The sequence below is a fragment of the Mirounga angustirostris genome, unplaced genomic scaffold (genome assembly GCF_029215605.1).
Source record: "Mirounga angustirostris isolate CCGP_5_RB_7025 unplaced genomic scaffold, mMirAng1.0.hap1 SCAF_6, whole genome shotgun sequence".
NCBI classification, from domain to species: Eukaryota; Metazoa; Chordata; class Mammalia; order Carnivora; family Phocidae; genus Mirounga; species Mirounga angustirostris.
The window spans coordinates 63519205-63539524 of NW_026991714.1; the positions used below are offsets into that span (position 1 = coordinate 63519205).

The following is a 20320-nucleotide window of genomic DNA, read 5'->3' on the forward strand; positions in this document are numbered from 1 at the left end:
TCCGCTGCCGAGGGGAGGCGCCTGAGCCGGAGCGGGCCCGCCAGCGGTCCGGCCCCGTCGGCGCAGAGGGTCCTGTCGGCGGCGCCCGGGAGCGGACCGGCTCCCCGATGCTCCCGCGCCGGCTGCCGCGGGCCGGGCTGTGCGCTTAGTGCCCGGCTCTGGCCCGCTGAAGTGCCCGAGGGGGTGGGAGCGGCCTCGGCCCCGCGGAGACGGAGCGGCTGGAGGACGAGGCGGCGGCCGCGGGGAGGAGGATGGGGGCTAACCAGTTAGTGGTGCTCAACGTGTACGACATGGTGAGTGCGGCCCAGGCCGGCAGCCTCCGGACGCTCGGCGCGGGGCTCGGACCCCGGCCCCCAGCCCCTGCGCTTCCTGCCTCGCGCCTCCGCCTCCAGCTCAGTCGTCGGGGTGGGGGAGGGGAGTAGGGGGCTGTTTGAATCCTCGCGCACGTCGGCGGGCGGGCAGCGCTGCCGGGTCCGCCCGAGGGCTCTGGCCCGGGCTCGGGGCGGCTGGAGCCTCGGTGGTGCCCCCTGCGCGGCCCGGAGCTCGCGCCGGGCCCGACACCTCGGCGGCCGAGCGGCGTCCTTTGGGCGAAGCTCCCGTCGCGGGTCCGACCGCCCACTCCCGCCCCCCGGACTCCCGGCCGCCAGGTCCCCGAGCGCCGGTTCTCCCCGCTCTGCCGCTTCTCCCAGCAGCACACCTCTTCCTGCCCGAGTCTTCAGAAACTCCCAAGCCCTTCCAAGTCCCGAAAGTCACAGCTGTCGGTGCCTGTGCTAGAATCTCGTCCAAGGTGAACGGGAGCCAGCACCCCTTTGCCTCCAAGGCAACCTCATTAACGTGAACGAGGCTCCAGTTTAGTAAACCCAGCTGAGTTCCCTGGAGATCCTGGTGGGGCTCCTCTGCTAGCCTCTGAAGACCACTTTCCAGGTGATGCAACAGGTATCTGACGTGACCACAGGAGAGGGAAGGGGAGAACTTGTTTATGAGGTCATCTAACTTTGGAGTACTGCAAGCACACAGAACCGAGTCCAGGGATTGATCTGCCCTATAATTGCAATTGAAGTCCCCGGTAGAGGATTAGCGTTGCAGTTAAGATGCGTGCTTGGGTTTGTTTGCTTTCCGTTGATGTGTTTTGTTTTGTGAAGGAGTTACCTCTGCCTTCGATGTGTGAGATCTCTTGGCAGATGAAGAAGTCCTCCTCATTATTTTTGCTGGCTTAAAGATGCAGAAGAGCTGAAACGCCAGATGTCAGGAGTCATGGTTCTCACTCGCAGATCTAAACTTTTTATTCCCTGGCATTGTGTTTACATTTCTAAATTTACAGTGTAACTTCTTGGGTAGAAAGGAACTCCCGTGCCCTAATCTGGGAATTATATCAGGATGAGATAGAGACTGCCCGCCCGGGACTTGAGGTGAGGTCTCAGTTGAGTTAAATCGGGGTTTGGAGGTGGAAGGAGATGGATTAACATACTGAAGAAAGTGAAACACGGAGAAAAAATTAGAGTAGAACTGAAGGGCCTAGGAAAACAGGGCACTTGGTAAGGTCTTTGGCCTATGTCACTGGTTAGAAATCATTCTCTAGATGTCAACTTTTTATGATACTGGATACCTTTATTGTTCAAGACTTTTTGTTTCCTTTTTACTGTTTCATTGCCCACCCCCACCCCAGTGATCTGCGTTTGGTTTTTTGTTTATTCATGAAGACAATTACAAAACATCTCACAGCATGTATTCTGCTTCTGAGAGCACAGTATGTTTTTTCTTCTGGATTATTAAACCCCTTTATAAATTAGGATTATGCAATGGCCAGAGGGTCGTAGACTAAAAGAAATCTGAAAGTAGAGGTAGAGAGAAGTTTGGCTTTTTAAATAAAAATGCCAGTGCATTCTTTGGCATATAATGGGCTTCCTTACACTTTAGGTACTCTATGAATCACAAAAATCATTGTTAATTGTGGTAACTGTAGGAAAAGCTAGAGGTGGTATTTAAACCAGTATATTTCAAAGGGAGGAGTATTCAGAAAGATGTTAAAAATATAAACTTGTTTAATAAAGATCTTATTCCTTACATCACTTTTGTAAAGTAGGTACTTACAGAGGAGGCAGGTAGAGAAAGGGGTAAATTAAACCTGCCCAGGTGACAAAAAATAGGATCTAGAATTTCTAGACTGCAGTCTGATTCATTATCTCCTCTACTGAATAATTTCTGTGTTTCTTATAAACTGCATCTTCCTAGCAGTAGGAGAAGGAGCATATGAATGTCTATCAGAACGGTTAATAGTTGAATTATTAGACTTCGGACAAACTTGCCCTTGCATGTTCTTTGAGGGCTCTCAGGCTATGGCTGTTTCGTGTCACTAACTCAGCAACCTGCTGTTATTTCATTATGACCTTGTAGAAGTCACAAAAATGAATGAGTTATCCTTTCTTCTTTGAGGAATTTGGAATATTATAGGGGAGGTACAACAGTAGTAACAATTCAAAACAAAGTAGCCTGATTTTGGTAATGGAATGACAGAAGAGAATGTAAAGGAGGAGACCACATGTAGTTGTAGGATCAGGGATTGCTGAGAGGTGCAGGGACCTCTGCAGGCAGAGAACAGTCTTCAGGAACAGTGTGGCAGGAGGAGAGCGCAGGTGGGACTGGGAAACATCAGCTGGTCCAGTATAACTCAAGTAGCCTGCATGAAAGAGACAAACGGAAAGTTTGATTAGAACTTTATTAGGTTGGGGCTGGGACAAGGGCGGGGGGGGGGGGCTGGTCTCTGAACCAGGGGGACCATCTCAAGTTTTCGTTGTTGGGAGCAGGGTGATCAGAGTTATGTTCTTGAATTAAGACCAGTGTGTTGAGGTACAAGATCGTATCTTTTATACTGCTTTTCCTCAAGTTGTATTGGTTTTGAAACAGTTTTGCTTGATGTCAAGGTCAAATCTCTTTTATCTTTGATCGTGCCGCTCGTGCATCATAGATGCCTTTGATGGGGATTGCTGTTGTCTGTACAGGCCTCATCTAGCAGAGTCCGTCCAGTCCAGACTCTGCAAACATCAAAATCAACCTTTGGTTTGCACTTGATAATCACTGTTTGTAGGGACCCCTTTCCATGCATCCTTGTGTCTCTCTGTCTGGGAGATGGTCACCTGCTCCAGCTCAGACTGCAGTTTTCCTGTTCCCTAGATGGGGAATTGCTGATCATTTCTGTTCTTCCATAACTGCCGCACGTAAGGGAGAAATCGTATCGGGGTCATCTGTATTAGCTTCTTCTCATGGAGGATAGCATAATCCTTAAAAGGTTACTTAATCTTACAAAGTGCTGCTAAATTATTGCTTGCTACCTTCTCAGTAATTATGTTCCTCTTTGTACTTGGGGGTAATCTACCACCAATAAAACATGTCCTGGGTTATTTCCGGGTCCTGGAATGAGGTTATTCACATATTCCTAGTTTACTGGCAGACGTCAAGCAGGTGATTCAGCTGAGTTTCAGGTGCCGGGACAGTCTCTGGTGTAGGCGCTCTCACAAAAGGGCTTCATTTGCCAGAGACCCAGAGTTTGTGCCATTTCAGATCATCTTGGCTACTAATGAATTTTTATAAAATACAAGTACGCAGTAGCACGATAGTATTTGTAGATTCATTCAATGAGCAGCTTTCTTCCTATTTTAAATAGTATCTTTACATCTTCAGAGCCTTAATAGAAAAAAACCGCTAAGATTCTTCAAATAAGGAAGTTTGGGTCCGGACTTCTTTTGACCATCCTGCTTCAGTCCGAGTCCCCTAAGAGCATGTGAGGGCACACACGTGTGAGAGGACCCGACTTCGCACACTTCTGTGTATCTAATTCAGACTTCTTAAATGAGTTCCAGACGCACCTAAATATACTCTTCACCTAAATCAACATGTCCAGGGACAGACTCTCTCCCTCCCCTTCTTTCCCCAGCTCAGACTTCGCCCTTTGCTCCACCAAACACTCCCCACCCCCACTCTTGGGTCATAATTTTGTCTTGATAACCTTCTGCTTAGTTTCCCAAGCTAGAAGGCTGGGAGTAAAACTACTGATTCTTCTTTATTAAAGCCCATCAGAGTCCAGTCACCAGGCCCTGTCTCTTGTCGTTTGGTTGATTCTGTCTGATTCTGTCTTGACCATCAGTAGCTTAAGCTGGAGGGATACTTCTCTTGAGTCCAGAGATAAACAACCCCTGGGCTAGTTCAGCAGCTCAATGGGGGCTCATCAAGGACCGAGACTTTTCGTCCTTCCACTCTGCTGTCCGTCCCCACCCTGCTGACTTTTGTTCTGCTTTGTCCCCTCCTGGTTGTAAAATGACCGTCCCGGCACCAAACAGAATCGTCCCCCAGCAGGATGTGAAGGAAGACAGAGGCAAGTAGGGCCTTTTTCTCCTTTTCTTAGAAGAGGCTTTGCCAGAGCCACACTCCCATCCCGAGGAGGGGTCGGGACTGGGCTCACCTGTAGCCGATGAAGCTGGGAGAGTGGCTGGCTGGCTTTCCCGGCCTGCACCGCCGTGAGCTGTGGTGGGGAAGGCAGGGAGTTGGAAATGGCAGTTAGCCGGGAGCCTGTGATGCCTGTCACATATTTTACTTTCTGCGTATTCCTTAAATTGGGTACCTTATGCTCATTTCCACTGTTGCTTCTCAAGTTCGGGTCCTCATTATCTCTGTTTGTATAATAGCCTTCTCCTGGTTTCAGTCTCTGGGCTTACTCCATTTGAATCCATCTCCCCCTCTGTCACCAAAGTAATCTCCGGACATGTGAATGATTGTGCCATTCCTCGGCTTCACGTTCACCTGCGGGAGAGAGGCTAATGCCCTTTATGATGTGACCCCTACCTGACTCTTAGAGGCCCACCTCATGCCGGTCCCCCGCTACTTCCCACCCCAGCATACACACTTTATGCTCACACGGGGGGATTGTTTAATTCTATGAACAGGCTCTACTATAGTAGCTCACACCCCATATCTTTACTCATGCTGGTCTCACCTAGAAATGTCCTGTTCCAGCATTGATCAGCTGCCACCCCCCACCCCCCAACCCCTGCACCTCCTGCCTATAGCTTAGCCCGTGGTCGTCAGACTTGAGTGAACTGTGCCCTCATTGTACTTTCTGCATACCTTACAATGCACGTGTTATAGTTCCGTGCTTCCCACTGGACCAGGTTCCTTGACAGCAGTGTCTAGAACAGGACCTCTCATGAGGATGTGTTCTATAAACATTTACCAAATGAATGGGAATTTAAGAGGCGGTTTTATTAGGAATGGTGCCAGTACTTAAAAATAGCACAAAAAGGTCTTCAGATATCTCTTCTCTTTGGGCCTGATACTATTTCTGTATTTGTTCCCTTACTTTTACTTAGTATATTACTGGATTTTAGCTTTGGTTATTGTAACAGGATGATCAAATGAAGGGGGGAGAATCACGGGAAGGGGATAGGAAAAATATCAAAATATTCTTCTTTGACATAGTTTTTTAATTTTTTTAAACACTGTGGGCCTAGACTGAGGAAATGGTCTTAATCTGTTTATTTTGTGAAGTTGGATCTGCGTCAGTCCTTAAGAGGCCCTACTCGCCTCTGTCTTCCTTCACGCGCTGCTGGATGAGGACACTGTGTTTGATGCTGGGACAGTCATTTTACAACTCTACGGGACAAACCAAGAACAAGTAGTCACTCCTTGGAAGATAATCTTTCTGAAAACATTGTCAGAACCTTAACATAGATTAACCAGTTAGTGGGAACTCATCTTCATGTCCTTGTACTTTAAGATTCTCTGCTGCTTCGGCCAGTGCCCTTCACTACTGAACAGAGAATCTGTGAGTCCATGAGTCTAGCTGAGAAAAGGACAGTCCTAAATCTGCCCTCCTACATTACCTGTGGCACTATCTTTTCTTTTTTCTTGTTTAGTATACATGAGAGAAGAATTCAGTCTCGCTATGTATTTGTTTTCTGTTGCTGCAATAACAAAATGCCAAAATTTAGCAGTTTAAAACAAGGCAGATTGAGGATCTCACACTTGTGTGGGTCACGAGTCCAGGTGAGCCAGGCTGGCCCCTCTGCTTCGGGTCTCACCAGGCTGAAATCCCTGAAATCGCTGTCAGCCGGCCTCGGCGCAGGGGCAGACCTGTCCCCAGGCTCATCCAGATGGTCGCCAGAATTCAGTGGCTTGTGGTTGTAGGGCCGTGGTCCCATTCCTTGCTGGCTGTCAGCGGGGAGCCCTTCTCAGCTGCTTAAAGCCTCTTGCCTCCTGGGTCTTCAAACCAGCAGTGGTGCCTGGAGTCCCCCTCTCACCTCAGATGTCTCTGACCTCCCTTCTGCTGCATCTCTTCTACCTCCATCCAGAGAGACTTTTCTGCTTTTAATAGCTCATGTCATTAAAGAGGACCCATGAGGATATGCGAGGGTAATCTCCCTGTCTTCAAGTGTCTCTATCTTAAATTCTATCTAAACATCTGCAAAGACCCTTTACCATGATTCACAGTAACTTATTCACAAGTTCTGGAAACTAGGGTGTAGACACCTTACGGAGTCATTTTCCCTATCACACCATCTATGAAAGGTATTTTGTAAACCCAGATCTACCTTTTAGCAGTCCTTTGACTTGGCATGGAATAAGTATTAACTCAGTAACTTCAAGTGAAAAATTTGAAATATTCAAAAAATAAAGCGTGGAGGGGTGCCTGGCTGGCTCAGTCAGAGGAGCATGAGACTACTTGATCTCGGGGTCAGGAGTTCGAGCCCTGCATGGGGTGTAGGAATTACTTAAATAAATAAAATTTAAAAATAAAGCATGGAAACCTTTTATGAGTGGCTAATACTAAAGGTCCAAGCATGTTGGTGACTACAGGCCCTTCAAACTGTGGTGGTATATTATCCACTCTGACGTCACATCTGTGATAAAGTTAACAGAATAGAATTTAGTGAAACTTGTAAATTAAATAATATTAAATACCAAGGAGAGCCTACTATTTTAGGTGGATTCTTCCATTAAATAGATCTTTTAAAACAGGACATACATTTACTTTTCATTTGTTGACTGATTTTCTACACGATTATTTACATTCCAAAGCAGCAACATTGTTCAGGTGTCACCCAGTTGGTGAATAGAATGTAAAGGGAAGACGGCCAAAATAATCTTAAGCTGTTAGAAAGGCAGAAAAATAATAAAGGGAAATGAGATACATGAAAATAACTTTAAGTTTCAATTAATCTGAAATGGATTTGGGTATATGACTGTGACCAGCCCCCCAAAACAATAACTTAAAAACTAATTGACCCCACATTATTTGAAATAAAAGTCTTTGCTCACTAAATTACAGTGTCATCCTTGTCATAACACTAAATTTTTGCCCGTACAGAATTGGTGAGTCTCTTTACTGCACTATTTTAATTATTATAATTTCACAGTATATCTTAGTATATGCCTGGGCCAGTTTCCTTTCATTCTTTTTCCCAAGGTTTTTTTTTTTTTTTTTTTTTTTGGCTATTACTCATTTCCTTTTCTAGGCTCTCTGAAAAATTCCATACATTGTCTGTCACTTTGGTTTTTTTTTTTATTATTATTGTGTTAAAACATAGAAGTTACTGCCTTAACCATTTATGGCTGTATAGTTCAGTAGTGTATATTCAGTGTTGTGCAGCCAATCTCCAGGACATTTTCATCTTGCAAAACTAAAAACTCTGTATTCACTAAACCTCCTTCCCCTCTGCCCCCTAGTTACTGCCATTCTATTTTCTGCGTATGAATTTGGCTAGATACCTCGTAGAAGTGAAATCCGATAGTACTTGTCTCTTTTAACTGACTTATTTCCCTTTGCATAGTTTCTCCAAGGTTTATCCGTGTTCTAGCACATGTCAGAGGTCCCTTCCTTTTTACGGCTGAATAGTGTTTCACTGTATACATATGATACACCACATTTTGTTTATCCATTCATGTGACAGTGGACATCTGGGTTGCTCCCACCTTTTGGCGATTGGGAGTAATACTCCTGTGAGCATAAGTGTACAAATATCTATTCAGGTCCCTGCTTTCAGTTCTTTTGGATGTACACCCAGTAGTCTGTAAATTGTTGTTGTTGCTTTAATTGGAATTACACTGGTTCTTGTGCAGTTTAAAGTAACTTGGGAAGAATTGGCATCTTTCCTATTTCCGTATTCTTTTCTCCCCATGAAATGGGTATGTTTTTTTGCTCTTTGAAATTTTTATTCAGAAAATGCAAATAGTTAATATATGCAAATAGTTAAATAGGTTAATTCCAAGCCCATATATCTGTGCCATCTACTAACAGTAAATTTAAAAAGTAAGTAAAATATGATTCTAGGTCATTGCCCCATAAACATCTTTGCTGCAAACATTTTTGCCGCAAAAGTAATTGACTGTAAGGCAATTTGCTATTTAAAAAATCACAAAAAAAACAAAAGAGGGACTTTCATTTGAAAGGATATAATCATGAAAAATGAATAACAAAATTAAAAGACTTAATTGTGAAATACAACATATTTGAATGCATTTAAAACACATGTGGACTCATGGCAGTATTGTGCAAACAACTGATTTGATTTTGTGAATTGTACCAGGCACTCGTCTTCGAAGTCTTTCATTTGTAGTAGTATACTTTCTTTTTTTTTTTCTTTTTTCGGCCTGTTGATTCATCTTATTCAGCATCACAGTTTTGCTTCTTTCACTAAAGTTTCTTCCTCCATTAAGAGAGGTATCAGTTTCCAAATACCAGGATGCATATTTGGAACTGAGCTTTGCACTGCATTGTGCAAGCCTCCTACACTGCTGGGGTTTTTTCTTGGCATGTTGTCACATGTTCATTGACAGACATTCCAGAGTTCTATGGGAAGTGTGGAAGAAGTGCTAACGCTGTAATGCATTTGTGACTGAGCTTTGTTATCACTGTAACTACTGTGTTCTCATGTTCTAGAACAATACAGTATGCAGTATGGCTTTACACTCTTTTATTTCACACTTCCAGTAGGTTCCATCACCGTATTTTTTATCAAGTCAATATATATAGTTGTTACAACCCACTGTTTTAAGACCGCCATGTCTACCTGTCAGTGTAGAGATCGCTAGCTAAGATTTATATAACATAAAAATAGGGGCTTTGTTAATAGAAAAATAACTGACAACTAGCCTCAGTATGTTAACCCTGCTGAGGGCCGTTGATTCGTCCTTGGAGAAATGAAGCCAGACTGTCATCCAGTTATTTTATCTTTAAGGCAAAATTTTCTTACAGCCAACTGGTTATGCAGCAGAAATGTTTGTGGCAAAAATATCTGTGGCCAAGATGCATATAGCAAAAATACCGGACATGAGTAAAAAATAATATGGTATATTAAGTGGCAGTACAGCTAAAGAGGAGAATGAAACAGGAGGGGTAGGAGAGTGTAGGTCAGGATGGTGTAGTGTAGTTTCTACTCCAGTTTCCAATAGAGTGGTCAAGAAAGGCCTCACCAAAGAAGGCATTCCTGAAAGGTGAAGTGGTACACCATGTGCCTATGTTGGGAGAGAATGTTCCAAGCAGAGGGTATGCGGGTACAAAGGATAAGTCAGGCCACATGCCTCCTAGTAAATGTAAGAAGCGAGAGAGGTTTTGAGGGGAATTTCTGATTGATGTTCTCAGGTTCATGAGGATGGTTGAAAATAGAGCAGGCGATACCAAAGAAGGAGCAGTCTGAGATGGGGATAGTTTCCACAAAGCTGAAGAGCAACATTGCCTAATTGAAAACTGAGGAGAAAATACTAAGATTTAGAAAATCTCTGAGAACTCTGAGTAGAAGGGTCAACGTCAGTCTCCAAAAGGATCAAGTGCTAGGCAGAATTTCCTAAAAGTTAGGAACATTCGTGGAATTTGAGAAACAAAACAGGTGAATACAGGGAAAGGGAAGGGAAAATAAGATAAAGACGGGGAGACAAACAGTAAGAAACTCTTAACTCTAGGAAACAAACCGAGGGTTGCAGCGGCGGATGGGGTAGGTGAGTGATGGGCATAAAGGAGGGCACTTGATAGAATGAGCACTGGGTGTTATATGCAGCTGATAAATCACTAAACTCTACCCTGAAACTGGTAATACGCTGTACGTTAACTAAATTTGAATGTAAGTAAAAAAAATTTTTTTTAAAGACAAAAAAGTTAGGAACCAAAGCCTGGTTTAACTTTTAAATGTTAAGGATAAAGTAGAAGGTCCTACAAATACACACAGGCAAAAAAGTTAATACAGGGGACAAAATCAAGCTAACTTCAGACTTCTTTTTCGTGACACCAAAGCCTAAATAAAATGGAGCATTATCTACAGAGTATTGAAAGGGAAAACATTTCTGTCTGAATGCTATGGCTTCTCAAGTTGTCACTTGTGCAAAAGGACCTAGAGAGTATCAGGCACCTTTTGGGGAGCTGAAAAATGACTCAGCCCTTAAGAATGGAGTGAGCAGGGTAAGAGAAAAGGCTATGGGCTCCACTTCTCATTTAGCAAAGCTGTCTCCTATTACATATATATATGGTTCCAATGCCAGTGTCCAGAATTACTCTTCACAGAGAATGAACATGATGTTAAGAAGATTAAGTCTCAGATTATATTGACCAAATCTTGGGTGAGAGGGAGGAGGTAAGTCAGCAGATGCAGTTGGTTTGGACTGGTATTGGAAAATTGTTTGTATAAAGTTGTCATATAAACGTAAGTATTGTTGGGATAAAGTTGGATCTAGAGGGGAAACAGAGAGAACACAGTTCATACAATGTAAGAGAGAAAACAAAAAGAAAAATGTGGATGAAGACAAGTAGGACCAAATACAAAAATCATGAAATGACCTGTAAATAAATTAAATCCCTTGTTAAGTTTCTTAAGTATATTTAGGGTGTCTTTCGCCTTACAGAAATTTTAAATCACACATGGTCAAAACTGTTTTGTTTTATGACCTTTCTGGTTTCTGTGAGCCCTGGAAAGGTTTTCGCTGGCCTGAAATTATAGAAATAGTCTCCATGTTCATTCCCAAGTAGAAAGCCAATTATCCCAACACTGTTGATTGAATTATCCATGGTTCCCTATGCTAACTGGAGGCACATACCTCATTCATCCTATACTTAGTTATCGTGGATCTAGAAGTCTTCTTTCTTTTTTTTTTTTTTACGTTTTTTTTATTTATTTGACAGAGACACAGCAAGAGAGGGAACACAAGCAGGGGGAGTGGGAGAGGGAGAAGCAGGCTTCCCGCAGAGCAGGAAGCCCAATGCGGGGCTCGATCCCAGCACCCTGAGATCATGACCTGAGCCGAAGGCAGACACTTAACGACTGAGCCACCCAGGCGCCCCTAGAAGTCTTATTTCTTGACTTTCTGGGCTAGTTATGTCCTTAGCTTCCTCTTCCCTCACCATTACCAGATGTTTAATTGCAGTATTCCAGTGTGTTTTGATACTGGTGATGGAAGTGTCTCTTACTCTCTTCTGGAATTTTATGTTTCTCACACGTCAATTTTTCAAAGAAAATTTAAAATCAGTTTGTCAAACTCACTGAAATTTTAAGTGCAATGACATTAAATTTATGAGTAATTTTGGGGGAGAATTGACAGATGCAGAATATCGAGTCTCCCCGTAATATAAGAACTAACTTTGAATGATTACATCATGTGAGCCCTTGCCTCATATTACTATCCCATTTTAAGATGACGACACAGGCTTAGCTGAAGAACCTGCTCAGAATCATGCCGTAAGTGGTGGAGCACAGTCTTGAACGATGAGCTCTGACACTAAAGTCTGTGCCCTTAACCACCACATTATATTTCTCCTTCTCCCATCCCTGGAAAGTGCTGTTTCTCTATTAATTTGTTCTAATCTCATCCGCCCCCCCCCCCAACTAACTTCTACTCTGCTTTCTGGAACTCATGAATGGGCAGGAGCAAAAAAAAAAAAATCCCTACATATGTGATTATTTCTGTGATGGTTAATTTTATGTGTCAACTTGACTAGGCTAGTCCCCAGGTTTTAGTCAAACATTAGTCTAGATGTTGCTGTGAAGGCATTTTTCAGATGTGATTAAAATTTTTTTTAGTTTTTATTTAAATTCTAGTTAGTTAACATATAGTGTAATGTTGATTTCAGGAGAATTTAGTGATTCATCACTTACATACAACACCCAGTGCTCATCACAACAAATGCCCTCCTTAATCCCCAACACCCGTTTAGCCCATCCCCCATCCCCCCTCCAGCAGCCCTCAGTTTGTTCTCTGTAGTTTAAGTCTCTTCATTTAAGTCAGTAGACTTTGAGTAAAGCAGATTATCTTCCATAATATGGGTGGGCCTCATCCAATCAGTTGAAGGCCTTAAGAGAAAATACTGAGGTCCCCTAAGGAGGAAGGAATTCGGCCTCCAGAGGAGCTGCCACATCATCTCTTCCTGGGTCTCCAGGCTACTAGCTGGCCCTGCCAACTTTACACTTGGCACCCCCCAAAGTCATGTGAGTTGGTGCCTTAAAATAATCACTCCCTTACTATACCCTCATCTGAGTTAGATTTTGTAGTCTACCATTACAGTTGTTCCCTCTGGCAACCCTGATTAAATTGAACTCTCCATCTACATCTCCGCAGCTGAGTGCACCTAGAGAAAACCCCACAACCATACTGACTGATCTCACTTTAAAATCCTGACCGCAGACCCCAGGGGGACCCTACATGCTGTCTGGCAGCGCTTCCTGATTTCTCTGGCCAACTGACTTTCCCACTCTGCAAGACAACTACAGTATTTCCCACTCTCCGCTGATGACCTCACTGCGGAGGGGGAGATGAACCATGAGAGACTATGGACTCTGAGAAACAAACTGAGGGTTCTAGAGGGGAGGGGGTAGGGGGATGGGTTAGCTTGGTGATGGGTGTTAAAGAGGGCACTTACTGAATGGAGCACTGGGTGTTATATGCAAACAATGAATCATGGAACACTGCATCAAAAGCTAATGATGTAATGTATGGTGATTAACATAACATAAAATTAAAAAAAAAAAAAAGGAGCCCTGCCGAGAACCTGCTTGTCCTCCCCTCACCACTGTCCTGGTGTGCCCCGCCCTGCCTCTTGGACGCAGAGTGGGAGTCGCTGTGTCCTTAACCTCCCGCTGTGTGCTGGATCCCAGCCCCACACTGCCATGCAAGGACTTCTCGCCCAGAATTGCCCTTCCAGTTGGTATGCGAGTATGCTGTAGTAGCTGCCCGTTCTCCTTTTGAACTGAGGGGAATGAGTAGAGTTCCGTCAACATTCTCTCCACTGGCCTCTCACTGCCATGCTCTCAAGCCGGAGATTTGTGTCTTTTTATATATATATATTTATTTATTTATTTGAGAGAGAGTGAGAGCAAGAGAGATCACATAGGAAGAGGGAGAAGCAGACCCGCCACTGAGCAGGGAGCCCAATGTGGGGCTCGACCTGAGCTGAAGGTAGATGCTTAACCAACCGACTGAGCCACCCAGGTGCCCAGTTTGTATCTTTTAATCAACTTCTTTAGAAGTGTGTCACTTTCAGGGGCGCCTGGGCGGCTCAGTCGTTAGGCGTCTGCCTTCGGCTTGGGTCATGATCCCAGAGTCCTGGGATCAAGCCCTGCATCAGGCTCCCTGCTCAGCGGGAGGCCTGCTTCTCCCTCTCGCACTCCCCCTGCTTGTGTTCCCTCTCTCGCTGTCTCTCTCTCTATCAAATAAATAAAATCTTTAAAAAAAAAAAAAAGTGTGTCACTTTCAAAAGGCTAACAAGCAAGCCGGAACAGTAGTATTTGAGGCCCCTTCATCCATTGCAGTTGCTGTTTTATGCGGGTATAAACAGTAATTTAGCAGCATACCTGTTGAAGTTCCTCACTCTACAGTGAGCTTGCTGGCAGAGACAGGGTCTTACTCAGAACTTGGTACATTGTAGTTACTTTAAAAAGGTTTGTTGGGCTTACTGCAACAAACCTTTTTTGACATTCCCCTAGGACTTGTTATCCTGAAATGGTTCCTTTCTCCACTGTGTCATCTCGTTCATGGCCGCCGCCCCCCTCGAGTGACCTACTGCTCTGCTGTCCTGACGGACCTCCCCAGCCTGTCAGGTGGCGTGTGAGAGCCCCAAACACCTGCACTGGTTCTGAACAGGAGTAGCGATGTGACAGAGTCACGCCTAAGGCAGGGACAGCCAGAAGCCGTGCATGATCCCCTCCCCGGTCAGGCCTGCCATCTGCCGTCTGGAATCTGTTACCATAAGTGGTGTATGCAGTTCTTTGTCTTCGTGGTGTAGAATGGAATCAATCAGACCACATGGATTTGCATCCCGCCTCCTGCTTTTTAGCTGTGTGTGACCTGGGAAAGTTTCTTGCTAAACGGAGAGTTTCATGCACTACATGAAATGGAACATTTCATGGAAATTGTAGTGTATCCAGTTCATAGGGTTATTGAACGGCTCTTAAGGTGACTTATGTGAAATGCATAGAATGGGACCTGGCCCGTGATAAGCCCTAGAAAGTGTTAGCTGTGTGTTAGTGGTGTTGTTTGCTGGATTATAGAAGCAAAATTAGCTCCCGTCTGTATCCTTTGTGCAGTTGCAACACCTAAGTAACCTGATCTGTGGAGTCTCCTCACTGGATCTCAAGGAGTGTTCTCCTTCAGGGAACAAAGTGCCGCCCAGACTGAGGCATTAAAAGCAGGCTGTTGTATGTTTGACATTCGCTCTAAAATCTCCATCGTAGTATATGCATAACACTGGGGTTGATTATAGAAAGCCTTTTTTTTTCCCCTTGAGTGTTGGAGTTGACAGCTGGTCTTTAGCCTTTCAGCCAGATGAACTCAATGGAACTAATTTCTAAGTCTTTAAACATTTATGGAAATTGTGAAAATAAACAAGTCGGCTTGAGACTGGTTTGTATACCATAGCGTAGTTCTGATTTCTAGCTCATTGTCCAGCAATAAGTTAAAGGAACCACCAGATAAAGAATTTTACACATTAGCTGTTTCCACCAGCTCTCAATATAATCTGTTGCGTGTACTCTCGTTTACTACTGAACAGTATAAAAAGAGTTGTTGGGGGGCGCCTGGGTGGCTCAGCTGGTTAAGCAGCTGCCTTCGGCTCAGGTCATGATCCTGGAGTCCTGGGATCGAGTCCCGCATCGGGCTCCCTGCTCGGCGGGGAGCCTGCTTCTCCCTGTCCCTCTACTGCTCCCCCTGCTTGTGCTCTCTCTCTCTCTGTCAAATAAATAAAATCTTAAAAAAAAAAAAAAAAAAGAGTTGTCAGCTTGCAGTACGGTTGCAGTTCTCGTTTCCAAAAGGACTGTATCTTCTAGATTTTCCCTCTCCTTTCAGATGTGAAGGTCAGCTCCCAGAATAGGAGGTCTCTACATTACTAAATTAGCAACCGGGTGGGCACATTATATGGCATTTAGGCAAGAACTGGGTGACGACTATTGCTTTTTAGTAGAGTGGTACATGAGGGGTCACCATAACTTCACACTTCAGGAAAAATGACTTAATAGTCATGGTCTCCATCTTACTGTGAAGTTGGTCAGGATGCTTCAAGATCATGTAAAGAAAAGCAAGGGCATGTGAGACTATCTACTTGAGGTAGAGCCCTGTGGTAGGAAAGCCTTAGGTGGAGACTGTGAAACCCAAGCTCTCTCTGCACTTCAGCCCCTTGTCATGTGACCGTGGGCAAGTGACTTGCCAGAATGTCCCTAAAGCGATTTACATATTTTACATGCACTCTTTTTTTTTTTTTTTTTTTAAGATTTTATTTATTTATTTGACAGAGACACAGCGAGAGAGGGAACACAAGCTGGGGGAGTGGGAGAGAGAGAAGCATGCTTCCCTCGGAGCAGGGAGCCCGATGTGGGGCTCCATCCCAGGACCCTGGGATCATGACCTGAGCTGAAGGCAGACGCTTAACGACTGAGCCACTAGGCGCCCCTTACATGCACTCTTGTCATTATGAAAGACAGCGTAAGTGAAAGTACGTTGTAGGATAGCATTCAAAAAATGAGTTTTTAATTTACTATATATACACACATATTTCTGTTTAAACACTATGTTGTGATTGATTGTTTACATTCTTAATGAGTTCCTCATGGACAAGGACTGTGAGTTAATCATCCTTGTAACCCCGGCGCCTAGCAGTCCCTGACACATAGGAGGCTTGCCCACATTATACTGAATCAAAGTTGTCTGACTTGCTTTATAGCTTTGCTGTAAGTAAACATTTTAAATGAGATTTAAACTGAGGTGCAATTCACGGGACCCTTCCTTTTTTTTTTTTAATTTTAATTTTTTATTTATTTGACAGACACAGTGAGAGAGGGGACACAAGCAGGGGGAGTAGGAGAGGGAGAAGCAGGCTTCCCTGCTGAGCAGGGAGCCCTATGCGGGGCTCGATCCCAGAACCCTGGGATCATGACCCGAGCCAAAGGCAGACGCTTAATGACTGAGCCACCCGGGCGCCCCTCAGGGGACCCTTCTAGAACGGTGGTTCTCAATTTTATCCTGGACCAACTCAGAAATACATTTTACATAATACCATTATACACACATATAACAGAAACCAAATGTTCAGGAAACAGCCTTGCTCTGGATCATGTCCTCTGCTGAGTTCTACCCCATTATATTTCATTCATAATGCTGGTGCAACCCACCAAAATGATTTTGGGTCCTCTAATGGGTTGCAACCTACAGTTTAAAAGACACCTCTCAAGAACGCAAGCTCCATGAAAACAGGAACTTCATCGTGTTTGCTTCTATGTTGCTAGTGCTTGGCACATAGTAGGTGTTCAATAAATATTGCTTGAGTGAGTAAAAGAGTGGAGATGCTCTTTTCCATGGGCCACAATTAAAAACAAGATAAAGGGAAAGCTTTACAAATTCCTTGCTGCGATGCTTCAACTCATCAAGCATTTGAGTGCTCTGCTAGGTATAATACAATGCCCTAGGCAGCACGGAGGATCCAGTATTCAAGAAAGCTCAGTCTCAGGCCTCGTCCAGTTTAGAGCCCAGTCCAGGGGGATAGTTAAGTACAGGCAGGCCATACAAGAAGTTTTAAGATTTTACCAAAGTATCTGACACCAGCCATAGGCACAACCAAAGCCAACGCCAGATAGGGAAGATTTGCCAAGAACTTGGTTTTCTGGTACAGATGTGGTATCAGGACCAAGTACCCAGCCCATAGATTTCTCATCACTAGAAGAGTCAAACTGTAGGTTCTGTAAAATAGGTTTAGTCTTACATATAGTCAAGGGGCATTTGGTTGCCCAGTGATTGGACTTTTAAAAATCTATTCTCCTTTAAATAACTTAACAGTTCACAGTGATCCTGTGCCTAGCTTGTGGGGGGTCCTAAAATTAGGTCCTTTGAGAAGCACGATGATTTATTTTTAAAATTGGAGGAGGAAACTAGCTTCATAAGAAATGCAGAGCACCACATTTTCCTTGGTTTTAGGTTATCCCGTACATGCATAGGTATGTATACTCACACTCCTGAGTCCAGGACAGTGCTTAGGAGTTTTTAAATCTCAAAGTACAGTCTTTAGAAAGGCCATCTTTGGGCCAACCTTAAAATTTATCATCAAAACTGGGACTTGAGAATAAAAGAGTGAACAAATGTGAACTGGGACTGTCCTAGGCAACTGGAAATTACCCTACGGAACTTTAGTGCACGTGTATGTTACATTGTTTCAAAAAGAATAAACTTGACAGAACATGTACAAAACTTGAAACACTACTGACTAAAAAAATACTGGCAAATCTCTTCTAATCGGGAGAGATTACTTCCAGAGATGGTGGCTTAATACCCAGCGTTATCAACAATTTATAGATAATGGTATAATGAAAATGTTTTTGTAATATCAGGGTTTTTTCCCCTAAGACCTAGAAAGTGAGTGATGTGCTTATTTTAGATACTATTCTCTGGTAATGAAAAGATTGGACATTTTCTTAGAAATAGTAATGGAATAGGATCTCTATGTGGTATGCCATCTTTCTTAAAGCATAACGCAAATTAACAGATAGCCCCCGATGTGTTTGGTTTCATCTGGAAAAGATACTAGGCTATCTCCGCTCATTCATTGCGTTTTCATTGACTCTGCTTTACGATTAGCCTTATGCTAAGGCTCTATAGATGGCATTTTAATATGATTTACTATGAAATAGCATTTGCTGTAGGATTATCTGGGACTCGACCCAGTGGTATCAAAAAGACCTCCTGAGCTAGTTCAACAGTGTGAATAGTGAGGACAGTTTTCCATGAGTCCGTACTCTAGTAATTACCCCACAGTCTCCACTACTCACAGTTTATTTTTAATTTTTAACTCCATAATTGAAATGCCCTCTCTTTTCCCTAAGCACCTTTTCATGGGAAGTAAGTAAAACACTTGCTTTAATCCGCATGAACACTGGTTCTAGGATTTTTAGGGGAAACAGTCACACTTTATATTGAGATCATTTTAAGGAAGTCAGGCCCAGGACCTAAGTGGTTATATTAAATGTTTTAAGTTCCAGACCAGAGAGATCACATTTATTGTCATTGCTGCTTTCAAACAGGAAACATAAAATTTTATTAAGTTGATAAGGCAAATCACTGACTGAAATGAAGTTTAATGAAAGTTCTCTATCAGAAATAATGTAACATTTTAATATATGACTATAATATGCCACAGTGAAGTAACTTCTGTAAACAGTGCTTTAAAGTAATAAATGGGGGGCGTGGCTCAGTCGTTAAGCGTCTGCCTTCTGCTCAGGTCTTGATCCCAGGGTCCTGGGATCGAGCCCCGCATCGGGCTCCCTGCACCGCGGGAAGCCTGCTTCTCCCTCTCCCACTCCCCCTGCTTGTGTTCCCTCTCTCGCTGTGTCTCTCTGTCAAATAAATAAATAAAATCTTAAAAAATAATAATAATAAATGGAAATACCAAGGTCAGTCTTTTGCATTAAGGCAAGATCAAGTTCAAAAGTAACTAGTTTATTTATGCATTTGTTGCCTTCCCACATATTTTAAGTTGATAATTTTTCTATGAAGTGTTTCCTTTTACCTTATATTAATACTTAAAGTGCTTTGAAAAGCCTTGTAAACTTGAGCGGCAGGGGTTGGTGTCAGAAGAGGTAGGCGTGGGTTAGTGGTCTGTCCCTGGCCCTCGTCTGTTTACTTAGGAAGTGAGGGCCTTAAGTTCCCAGTGCCAAAGTGAGCTCTTCAGCTTCGTGCTCTTGCTTGAGTATCTAAACGTCCTGTGAAACCACAGCCTCACTTACAGAGACCTTTTACTCAAATGGTGCTTCTCAAGAATATAAATAATTGCTTGCAGGAGTCTTAAAGTAGAATCCAATTAATTCTGCCATTGTTTGCCATTCAGTTTAATGAGTCACTGCTCTTGATAATTTGACATCAACTCCCAAAGAGTCTTGAAAATTGTGAGAATTAACAGAGAGCTAGAACTAATCTGCTTATTTACATGTGCATTCCCACTATGTAAAACAAGAGTATTAGGGAAGGATCATGTGGTCAGTATGTGTATGTGTTTGCTACCAACAACACTTAGGCTTACCACGGGCCGGACAGTCTTCTAAGTCTATACACATAGTCAGTTAGTTCTTACACTCATCCCCTGGGGTAGATGCTGTGTCTCATCCCCATTTTATAAAGAAGGACAGAAAAGAGAGCATCTTTCCCCAGGTCATGCAACTGGCAAATAGCAAGGCCAGAATTTGAATCAAGGCATTCTGGCTCCAGGATCTAAATTGGAATCAAACACTTTTTGAGACTGATTGGGTACCTTAAACAGGTTATGTGTATGTATAGGAAGAAACCAAGGCAAGAGCTCCAGTCTCCTGACACTCAGCCCACTGTCTTTTCCACTGTAGTTCAGATGCTTCAACTCGTGTGAGCTGTCATAACTTGGACCAACCTTTTTTTATCGGAGCCATGATCTCTGAAGGAAAGTTGAATATAACAGAAGCCATGACCTTGCGATCTAACCCAGAACGGAGGAACACGGTGGGCCTTCCTTTTAGACGCTGAGGGAAAGAGAGCCTTCGAGTCAGCGGACAAATGATATCCTCAGTGTAGATGATTTAGTGGGTGGTTGCTGTGGCGACGTTGTGGTGACTCTGCTTTCGTGTGGTGGTTTGAGAGAGACGATCTTGTGGTAGCGCCTGGCAGGCTTATTGTTTTCCTTTGGTACGTTAGGAAGGGCTTGAGAAGAATCGAACAGTAAATTAACTTTCAAATGCAGACATCTGATTTCTCATGGACTGAGGGACTGTCTTTCTCAGCACTGGGTAGACTGGGATATCTAGGCACCTTTAGGGGACCTGCCCCTGAGGTTCTGTGTCCTTTCTCTGTC

The 20320-nt window shown here is 43.7% G+C and overlaps 1 protein-coding gene across 5 annotated transcripts in view; it reads left to right on the forward strand.

Annotated features, from left to right (window-relative positions):
* DESI2 (desumoylating isopeptidase 2) overlaps positions 1–20320 on the forward strand; it is a 46435-nt gene continuing 26115 nt past the window's right edge. The window contains exons 1-2 of one of the 5 annotated variants that reach the window (XM_064594424.1): positions 7–293; positions 693–936. In XM_064594424.1, the coding sequence (XP_064450494.1) occupies positions 928–936 (9 nt within the window). In that variant the 5' untranslated portion in view covers positions 7–293; positions 693–927. Of the gene's footprint in view, positions 294–692; positions 937–20320 lie in introns of all 5 variants that reach the window. The other 4 variants (XM_064594425.1, XM_064594426.1, XM_045877583.3 and 1 more) reach the window with 4 other exon arrangements.